At 40.7% G+C, this 11,138-nt stretch overlaps 1 protein-coding gene across 6 annotated transcripts in view; it reads left to right on the top strand.

The window, feature by feature from the left end:
- Dync1i1 (dynein cytoplasmic 1 intermediate chain 1) overlaps positions 1–11,138 on the top strand; it is a 305,446-nt gene that overhangs the window by 179,799 nt on the left and 114,509 nt on the right. For all 6 annotated transcript variants that reach the window (XM_021164407.2, XM_021164406.1, XM_021164409.2 and 3 more), the window contains 2 exons: positions 7,300–7,462; positions 9,629–9,728. In XM_021164407.2, the coding sequence (XP_021020066.1) occupies positions 7,300–7,462; positions 9,629–9,728 (263 nt within the window). The remainder of the gene's footprint in view (positions 1–7,299; positions 7,463–9,628; positions 9,729–11,138) is intronic.

The following is an 11,138-nucleotide window of genomic DNA, read 5'->3' on the forward strand; positions in this document are numbered from 1 at the left end:
AAAACACTGTCTACTAATCAAAATGTCCTTTGGATGCGTGTACTATTATTATCATTATTGTACTGGCAGAGAACTAAGAGAGAAAGATTTTAAAAAACTGCCCCAGGATACATAACGTATGAGTACGTTAGCCAAAGCATAGGTTGAAGCTTGCATGAGCTAAGTCTTAGGTTGAACCTACAGCCTGCATGCTATACCATAGTGCCATGTTCATGACTTTTCTTTAGAAACTTCTCTTGTTTACTAAGACAGACAGAGAATTTGAATTGTTCTTACTGAAAAATGGCAAGTGGCCCCTGAAGAACTGGGAGCAGGCTTTGAAAGACTCTCCTGAACATCTAATTAGTCTTCAGATCAAGTGCACATCAGCATAAACCTAATAAGCAGCTCAGTTCATATCTAAATTTTAAAAAATGGCTTTGGATCTGGCTTGGTGCGGGTCAAGTTCTTGAGTCGAGAGTTTTATAGGAGTGTGTCTTGCTCCAGTTCCTTGCATTCTCATGAGAAAAAATCCATTTGGTCTGAATAGCTGCCACAGACTGCACCCATGCACACTTAGTAGAATCTTGCACAGATACGAAGTGGTGACACTTCTTAACTTTTGAAACTTGTGTCCTGAGGCTAGAAAGAAGTCTACGCAGTTCAGAGCACTGTTGATCTTTCAGAGGACTTGAGTTGGATTATCTGCACCTACATAGCAGCACACAGCCATCGGTAACTCCACTTACCGAAAATCCAGAACCTTCTTCTGGCCTCTGTGGGTACCAGGCACACAAGTGGTGCATACATGCGTGCAAAACACCCATACAAATAAAATAAAAATAAGCAAATTCTTTTAAAAAGAGAGCGATTAAAAAATAAAAATTGCCTCCTGCTAAGTAAGGCATATTTGAGTTCCATATGTGTGTTTAGCTGTGTCTTGATTATATTTATGCAAACAAGGTTATAGAAAAACCAGTGTAAAGTAGTGAAGCAAAAGAAAGGGGTCTGCAGCCAAGGTGCTTGGATCAAATCTTGGCTCTGCCACTCCTTAGCTCCATGATCAATAATGACTAACTTGGCTGACTTACCTTCTTTTGGCTCCAGTTTCCTCATCTGGCAAGCAGAGATAATACCTACCTCATGAGTTTGTTTTTTAGTGTAAGACTCAAAGGGGCCAGTATGGAACAACTTGGCATGAAATAAGCACTGTGGAAATGTTTGCCAAATTATTATTAGTTGTCTTGCCTTACAGTACTGGGTCTGTAACTGTGCCCTACACATGATGTTATGGCCTTGTGTGCCCCAGTTCCCTGAGCTCATGTTCGGCATAACCCATAGCTTTGAAATCAAAAGATTCAAACAGTTTGGCTTTTTTCTTCTGTTTTGGAGAGCCATCGGTAAGGCTCTTACCATGCCCAGTTTCAGGCATCAAGGAAATAAGGTTCCAGGAAGGACTGAGAACAAGAGAAAGACTCAGTGTCTTAACAGTTGCATCCATAGAAGGCACTGGGGTTGCCTTTTTTTTCTGAGAAGCTCGAAACAGATTGCATAGGAAAGATTTCACATCTAAACCTATACCTAAAACATCTTATTTAAAAAAAAAAAATCAATGAAGTGAATGCCTTTATCACTGGTAAAGCCAGGGATGAAATAAGCCAGGATCCACTGAAACACATTCTGTTTTCTTTTGCAAAACAGCTTAAAACATGCCCAGTGATATACAGCCTCCAAGTTCTTGGTAGGCCTTGGCAGGGACTCACCACTGCCATGCCACCCCCAACCCCAATCTCCAGACCCTCTTCCTGGCAAAGTCAAGCGCCTCCTTCTTAACATCCAAGCAAAAACACCCCTCAGTTTTAACTGCTCCCCCATGCTTATGGAGTTGATTAAAGCCATACTAAAAGTCAAAAAGGAGCTTGAAAGAACATTTCCTGTTACCGCAGCACCCTGTGCCTTGTTCTCCATTAATGACATTTCTGCAAATTAGCACATAATGGGTTAAAAGCATGTTTATGTTAGCATCAAACTATCTGGCTTTCCCCCACCCCCACCCCCTTTAAGCAAGACAGTATTTTACAAACCTTTAAAAGAATCTGTAGCAGATCTAATTGTGGCGCCATTCACAGGACTGTGGAGTAGGGCTGTGTCAGCACTTCCAGCAGGAACCCTGCCTTTAGGGGACTTAGTACTCAGCCATAAAAATTTGCTCTGGGCTAAAACTTGACATACAGCTCCAAACCAGGGAACACATTTTTGGGAAATCTATCTCTCTACCCCTCCCTCCTTCCCTCTTTTCATTTCTCCCTCCTTCCTTCTCCTCCTCCCTCCCTCTTTCCCTCCCTCCCTCCTTTCCTTCTTCTTCTCTTCTTCTCTTCTTTCTCTTCCTCCTCCTCCTGTTTCTTCTTCTTCATGAAGAAAAATATAATAAGACATGGAAAATTCAATATGCACTAGGTTTTTATTTGTTTGATTTTTACATAGTTCTCCATCTGACACCAAGATGCCTTGAGGATAAAGGAAATAGTTTTGATTTACTATTTTGTCATGTGCACTTTCTTGCACAAAGAATATACAATGTTGCAGGTTAGCTTTTTAAGTTTGCGTCAAAACTCTGGAACTCTCCAAATGTCCCTGTCAGGTTAAGGAATTCAGAACAGGAGGATTGGAGCCCTCAGTCCTGTAAATTCAAATGAAACATTAAGCCTCAAGTTAGCTTCAGAGTCCAGTGCCTGTCTGTGTTAGTTTCATTGGTTCCCTGCTGCTGTTTATGAACTGATTGTACTGTAAAATTTCCATTAGGACCATTTGCCCCAATTTCATCTCATGTTTTCACTGGCTGCATGGGATGCTTATTTTTATCTTTTAGATTGTCTTGCAAAACATCTTTTAAGCACCATGTTTTATATTCCAATGCAATGCTGGATTGTAAAAACAAGGCAAGCCATTTATAAAGTGGGTATTTTACATATTAATCTAGACTTAAAATGAGATGAAGGGACTAGGGAGGTGGCTTAGTCAATAAATTCTATGCAATGCATACTTGACCTGTGTTTGTGTTCCCAGCACCCATGTGCAAAGCTAGATGCAGCAGCCCCTTGCCAATAATCCAGGCATTGGAGAAGCAGAGACAGGTAGACCCAGGAGCTAGATGGCCTTTTCTAAATAACTGATGAGGTTGGGGTTTCCTGCCTCAAAAATGGAAAGTGATTAAGAAAGACATCTGACATTGTCTTCTGGCCTGCACACACACACACACAGACACACAGACACAGACACACACACACATACACACACACACACACACTGAAATGAAAATATTCAGTATAAGCTGTGAGCTTCATTATGGACACTTTGTCTTTGTAGAGGCAAATGTTCTAAGAACCCTAGAAACAAGAGAAAGTGGATATAGTAAATGGAACAGTTAAAAAGAAGCTAAATACATATTTGTAAGAAAAGTCAAGAATGAGAAAAAGAAAGAAAACAGAGCCAGTGGGATAGAACCGTCTTAAAGGGTGTGTGAAAAATGTAAGACTTCATACATAAGACTAAGGAAAATTAACACTATATAATTAAGTAATAAAAAGCAGATCCTGAATAAAATTTGTACTAGATTTTAATTTTGCATGCCACAAGCTCATATAAATTCATGAGCATGTTTCATCTCTTCCATGGATGTTATTCAGGCTAACTGTAACTGAATGCATTTATAGGTTAGCTTGTTCTTTGGATACTAAGTAAGTCATATGTATGGAGTCTATTTTTCACACAGATTCTTCTTTTCAAAGGACATTTTAAATGCATAAAGAATTGGGAGCCATCAAGCTCCTGAAAGGAATTCTTTATGCTTTATGTTATGACACTAAATAAAATATTATATAATTCACACCCACATTTTGCTCTGATGTGGCTTTTGATGATAAATTAATTCTACCTTTTTTACATCTCCCTTGAACATATTTTAATATATGTGTGTGTATGTGTATGTATATGTATATATACATGCATATCATATAGATATATACAATCCATTGGACTTAAGAGACAGGAAGAAGCAGCAGAAAGATATTCCAAGGGGAACTTGGGAGTGTATCTGGGGAAAAGAGACTGTTGACTGGATTTGTTCATTTCTGTATTTAAAGCATAGAGGACTCCACTAACTAACACTTTGTTTTTCTGTCTGAGGTTTTATTTTTTGGTTCCTCTTTTAACTAGGTACTCCATTAGTCTCTCATTTCTATTGTAACAACACCAATTTAAATATTTTGTAAGCATTGGGAGTTCAGTTTTAATCAAAAGTAGGTAGGATTGTATTTAATTTGTAAGTTGAATATTGTTTATGACTTTTTGAAAGCGCTCATCTGCACGTGAATGTTATTATTTTGTGCAAACAAATCATGTCATTTGATCCCTGTTAGACATCAAAGCTGAGCATAAAGTGTATCCTTTGTTTTGGTTCAGTAGCAATTTGATTTGGGGCCAAACATTGCATTGTTAAGGATGCTGTCTGGAGAGGCGGCTGGTTTGCCTACCTGGACTCAAGCCTCTGCAAGGTCACTTTGATCAGCCATTTATGTTCCTCCCAAAGAAGAGGTTGTATGTCCTGAAAGCTGAGATCAAAGTGACAATAAGCTGTAGGAAAGAAAAAAAATTACGGAAAATTACACAGATAGTATTTTTTATTCAAGGTAATAGACTCGTAAGAGGAGATACAGGGTGAAATAGATGTGGTTCAAAAAGATAAACAGAGAGTAGATTTTCTTGTTGGTTTTTTTTTCTTGTATTCAGAGTAAAAGGCAGAAGGGTAAAGGATGAAAGCTCCTGCTGTTTTGTTTAATTCCAAGCACGTCTTGAGTCATCTATGAAGAGGAACCAAGCCCGAATCTTTTTAAAAGACATTTTGCTTGGCCCATGCCAGCTTTGTTTGGTGAGGGTAACTCATTTGTTAACAATATTAACCAAACCAATTGGACCTAGAATTTTATGGCTTTGGTCTTTGTTTCACCTGGTTGCATTTAGTAGCTTTACTGTACTCATCAAAGAGATAATTCAAGCTTCACCAGGAGGCTAGGAAAATACACTGATACATTGGTTCTTAATCACTTATGCTTGATGCTTATCTATTTTGGGGTTGTATATACTTTTTATTTTTAAACTGAACTACTGCTCAGAGTTTAAGCTCAAATTAGCAAGAGTCAGAGCTAGAAAGTGGCTGGTAAAATGGTGGTTTGGTAGCATTCTCCTCATTATTAATGGTCTCTACCAAATCCCATTCTGAATTCTGAATCTAGACATCACCAGCTTCCTCATTTTGCAGACTAGCACCTGGGCAAGACTTCACAGTCGAGCTTGAAGGGAATCTTGGAAAGCCTCAATACACCCAGCAATTTTAGGGCTCTGGCACCTTAGAGTTCTAAGAACTGTTTCTGATTCTGTTCAGGACTGCCAGAGGTGATGAGTGGCTTGTGTTCGCAGGTCTTCTGCTGTAGTTGATAAATCACATTTTGCCATATTGCTAACCGGGCAGCATTTCTGAAGCATGAATCAGCTCCATCAGAGTCAGTCTCATTTTTTTTACTATTATGAATGGAATCTTGAGTCTTTTCAAACTCTCAGTAGAAGGGTCTGATGCAAGGAAGGGGGAAGCCCAAAGGAAGAGGAAAACACCCTGCCATGATTCTACAGAAGGGCTTCTTCATCCTTCAGATTTCTTAGAACAATGCCTTTAAATGTTATTAATCAAGTTGAATAAAACTTCTATAAAATACTATGTAGCAGCTGACTGTATCTAAAAGATTCCTCATATCGTGTGGCCAGGGAGAGCATGGTCCTGATTGTGGAGCTGCTCTGGAGTCTTGTGAAGCTCGGAGGAAAGCTAGTTCATCCAGGACACTAACTGCGATCTTAATTGGTTACTCTCTGAGCTAAATGCCCAGTGTTTTCTTCAGACGTGATAGTTCAACTGTCCCCTGGATGTGTTCAGGGGAGAAGTAGAGCTTCTAGAGACCATAAAGGCTCCGCTGAAATGACTGCCCAGAGACCTTTCCCAGCCTGGGGGAGTTGCTAATCTCTTCCCTAGAGCTTTATGCAAAAAGGGTTGCTGAAGAAATTGCTTATAGAATTTGCTTATAGACTTTGACGTCAGCTGTCTTGTAGGCACCATGGAAGCCTGAAAGTTACTTCATGTCCTTTTTTTTTTTTTTTTTTTTTTTTTTGGTTTTTCGAGACAGGGTTTCTCTGTGTAGCCCTGGCTATCCTGGAACTTACTCTGTAGACCAGCTGGCCTGGAACTCAGAAATCCACCTGCCTCTGCCTCCTGAGTGCTGGGATTAAAGGCATGCACCACCACTTAACCAGATGGAATTACAATAAAATAACCACTCTGAGTAACAAAAGAAACTGTAGGATGTTTCAGAGAAGCCCTGTGTGACTTCAGACCAGGAAGGACATAGCTTCCCTAACGATGTCAGTGTCCAGGATACAGGTCAGGTGGAATCACCCAGGGAGAGCAGAGCACACATCTGCACATCTGCACGGATAGACTCTAGTGAGTAAGATCTTACTCATGCATTTTTCTGCCTTATTTAGGTTTTTTTCCACTTCATTTTGAAAGCAAATAATATTTAGAACTGATATCTTAAAACATGCCAATCTATTTTTACTTACAATAATTTTTACTTCTTAAAAATAGCAAGTAGGTGAATATGAGACCTTTAGGGGGGAATAGCTACAAATGCCTTTGGCATGTCGATGGTCACAGTCACTATAGGATGGAACACAGGGCCCCAAATATAGGAGCTAGAGAAAGTACCCAAGAGCTGAAGGGGTCTGCAACCCTATAGGTGGAAAAACAATATGAACTAACCAGTACCTCCAGAGCTCATATCTCTAGCTACATATGTAGCAGAAGATGGCCTAGTTGGCCATCATTGGGAAGAGAGGCCCCTTGGTCTAGCAAACTTTATATGCCCCAGTACAGGGGAATGCCAGGGCCAAGAAGTGGGAGTTAGTGGGTAGGGGAGCAGGGCAGGGGGAGGGTATAAGGGACTTTTGGGATAGCATTTGAAATGTAAATGAAGAAATATCTAATAAAATGTGGGGAAAAATTTTAAAAAATGAAAACAACTCAAAAAGAAAAGAAAAACCACGCTGATCTGCATTTAAAAAAAGGAATGATTTATAATCCTAATTAACAATGGTTTGCTTTCCTGTGTATTATCTCTCCCCTGTTAAAATGCAAGCTCTTTCAAGGGCAGGATTTCTGTGGAACAGTTTTCAATTGTCCCCTTTCCTTCTTAACAATCTGTCTTGCATAAAAAGCCCCTCCAAGAGAGTTGACGGAGGAAGAAAAACAGCAGATCCTGCACTCGGAAGAGTTCCTCATCTTCTTCGACCGGACCATTCGAGTGATTGAAAGAGCTCTCGCAGAGGACTCGGACATCTTTTTTGACTACAGCGGTCGAGAGCTGGAGGAGAAAGATGGGTTCGTTGCTTATATACACTTTGAGAAACGTAGTGTGATAAATTGTTGCTTCTATTTTCTAAGTGTTCTTTTTAGGATGTGGGGTCCCTCTGAGCTTCCTAAATTGTTCCTGTACTAGACTCAAGCAATGATCTAGGCTCAGCTTCTCCAGTGCTTTATCCGGATGCTAGTTCAGCTTAACTCACTGATTTTAAATACATTTGTGAATTTGCTAGGCAAACCCTAAGTCTAGCAAATGAGAGGAAGATGGGAATTCCAGGACTGATCTTACCAAACATCTTTGACTGTGGGCTTTGTTTATAACTTCTGGCTTAGCATTTCCATGTAATTATCATGTGCCCCTATGAAATGCTTATGAACTTGCTATCAGCAGTCCAGTCCAGGTGATGGAGACAAACAGAGTCGCACATATTGCCCTTTGATAAAACATTCTCCTGTGTGGCTGGGGGAGATCTGGAGATCGAGATTGATTATTGCTGGCTAAGCAGGCAGGAACCTGGAGAAAATAAACAAGAGCTAGATAGGGCAACAAGAGAGGTAAGAAACAGTCTAGACCGTGCATCTTCTTTTTCGTCCTATAAGGCTGTGCATGTGTTACATGTGCACATTATAGGAAACACAGATGCCAAAGAGATGTTTACAGATAAAACAACCAAAATCTATTCAAAGAAACTGAGGGAGAGGGAGTCCACATGACTTTCCCTGTAACTGTGATGTAAGTGTTAGAAAGGACAGGAGCTGCCAGCCATCACCATGGGATGTCGGGTATCACTTTATAAGACTTTTAAGAAACAGACACTGTTGGATTGTTCCTATAGATTTCTTTTGTCTGGGAACAATGTGTGAAGATAGGGTCACCTGCTTTTTGCATCAAATTTTATTTTTTTTAAAGCTATGTCTAAAATTCAAATTCAAATGCATTCTTAAAGGACAAAATGGTTATGTAGCGGAGGCATGGTAATTATTGACTTTCATGCAGTGTTCTGAAAACATTCTCAACAGTTTGGCATAGTTAAACTGTGCAGAGGAGAGAAACAGTCTAAATTTGCAAGTTCTACCAATAATTGGCTTCTTTTAAAAGGGCCATTTCTAGTGGTTCAGTTGATTGTAACAGTCTCCCTTCCTATCTGAGTACACAGCCCACTACAGTACTGCTTTTCTAACAGGACTTAGTTTCATTCATCTTACCTATAGTGCTAGCACTGTCCTAGGATTAACCGAGGGGTCTAGAGCCAAGGGGTGGACATGGAAACCTTGCTATGTCAGATCACCAGAATTTAGATAGTTTCTGAAGCCAGGCTACTGAACAAGAACTACCAAGTTGAGTAGTACTGACATAACGTAGTGGAGTAAAGTGAATGGAAGGAGGGTGACTGTAGACAGACTCCAGGGCTGAATGAAAGCGAGGCAGTTTAGGCAGATTCTTTTGCAGAACCAGTAGCTGCTGGCACAGAGCAGGCATTACTCAATTTAAGAACACAGGCCCTTGAAGGAACTGAATGACCAGTGCAGAGTTCTTCAAAGGCAGTACCAAGGTCAGTTGAACGTTAGCCAAATATACACTGGCCAACTTGCAGTCAGTCCTCCGAGGCCCAGTGCTCCTTTGGTCAATGACTGACACAGTTAATGCCTGGACCACTCTTGTGATTCCCCAGCTCTCTACCACACCTGCCTCATGGCAGAAATGATCACCTACTGTCTCTCAAGGAGTCAGCCACTAAGGCCAATCACAATTCACAGATAGAAACATGGATATCATTTGGGGTCTAATAGTACAGAAGGTATTGATAACAAGAAACTCCATTCATTTTATGCTCCTTTAAGAGAAGACGGTTTAATTTTTCTATTTAGTCTTAGTGTGTGTATAGCGTGGGGACTGAAGGAGAAGTGAGAGGCAAACCTTGGGAGTCAGGTTCTCCTTCTACTAGAGGATCAAAGAGCTGAACTTGGGATATCAGACCCACATAAGTATTTTTATAAGCTGAAACAAATTTGATATTTTACAGCAGGCTCAGAGCAAATACTAAAAGCCTTTCTGAGCCGGTAGAAAGAGCCTTTTGTAGAAAAGAATATCTTTAATTCATTTACTCATGATCATGTGCTACTGCCTAGACACAACTTTGTCCTGGAACCTCACTTTTACCTCTGTTGCTTAACCTACCTTAGGGATGTGCAGGCTGGTGCCAACCTGTCTTTCAACCGTCAGTTCTACGATGAACATTGGTCTAAGCATCGGGTGGTCACATGTATGGACTGGTCTCTCCAGGTAAGAGCGCTGGCAGGAAAATCTTGACAAGTGTTTTGGTAACATCTATATGAGGAAAAGGATACTTGTTCTATTTTGGATATATTTATTAATCTATGACTCTGCCTACTGTTTTTGTTCACATTTTTCAAAAGTTTGGGGGCTAATTATCCATTTAGATATTGGTACTTATTAATTAATACACTCATAGAAAGGAACAAGCAGCCAGACCGTTCTGTGCAGGAAGCTCTTCTACGCATAGTCACTGTTGGTTTCCCACTAACCAACTTGATGAACGAGCAACCTCTTGACTATACATGAGTCACTATGCCCAGCACTGAGCAGTTAAGCAAGGTGTAACAGCACACAGTTAAGTTGTGGTGAAGTCAGAATTCGAATGCATGTGGTCTAAATTGTGAGCCCATACATTTTTTATCTGTAAAGCTTACATGCCAAGCACTATAGAAACTGCCTTGAAAGTGTCAGATTATTTCACCATCAAGAGAATTATATAAAGCAGCCACTATCAAGATTTGCATGCTGTAGCTGAAGAAACCAAGGCTCAGTAGATGCTGAGTAAGTCACTAACCTTCACTCACTCAGGGTACAGGAACAGTGATCTCAAACATTGCAGTGCTCTACTGCATTGGTTTTAACTGCTTTTCCCCTAAAAACAAAAACAAAAACAAAAAAAAACAGAAAAACTTGCTTATGAAGCTGAAAAAGAAGCACTTAAGGGTGACGGAGTATCCAGACAGACAGCAAGCATTGTTTCAGAGTGGAGTGTATGAGGGGATCACTCTCTGGTCACATCTCTGAAGACAGATCAAGGCAAAGAAGGAGAAGGTGATGCAGGCAGATAAGCAAGTGATGATATAAAAAGAGTCTCATTTAATGTCTTTGGGAGTTGGGGGAGAGCATGATCCCCATAACTGTATGGTCGACAGCTACCACTTAGGTGGGGTCCTCTGCTCTTGCACCATCTTTGGCATCCAAACAACAGAGCACAGAGAGTATGACTGTACTAAGACAGTCAAGCTTGCTCAGTCTCTCTGCAGTGTGTGGGTGGTCTGAGAGCATGCCCTGGTGTTCACAGAAATCAGATCCAAGCCCTAGCAAACACTTAGCTTGGAGTGTTCACTCATTCATGGTCTGGAAATCATGCAGGAGCTTTATCTGACACATACCCCAACAAAGGCAACTGCTAGTGGTGGCTAATACTCCCCAAAGAGACTGTTGGGTTCCCCAGCCTCTGTGTGTGTTTGCATGGGGTTATTTCCACAAAAGTTCCTCCCCATGGGACATTGTGTTAAAGGAAGTGTTTCTCTGTCCTTTCTCTCCCTCTCCCTCCCTCCTCCCCTCCCCTCCTCCTCCTCCTCCTCCTCCTCCTCTTCTCTCTCTCTCTTTCTCTCTCTCTACCTCTCTCTTTCT

Source organism: Mus caroli, chromosome 6 (genome assembly GCF_900094665.2).
Source record: "Mus caroli chromosome 6, CAROLI_EIJ_v1.1, whole genome shotgun sequence".
Taxonomy (NCBI): Eukaryota; Metazoa; Chordata; class Mammalia; order Rodentia; family Muridae; genus Mus; species Mus caroli.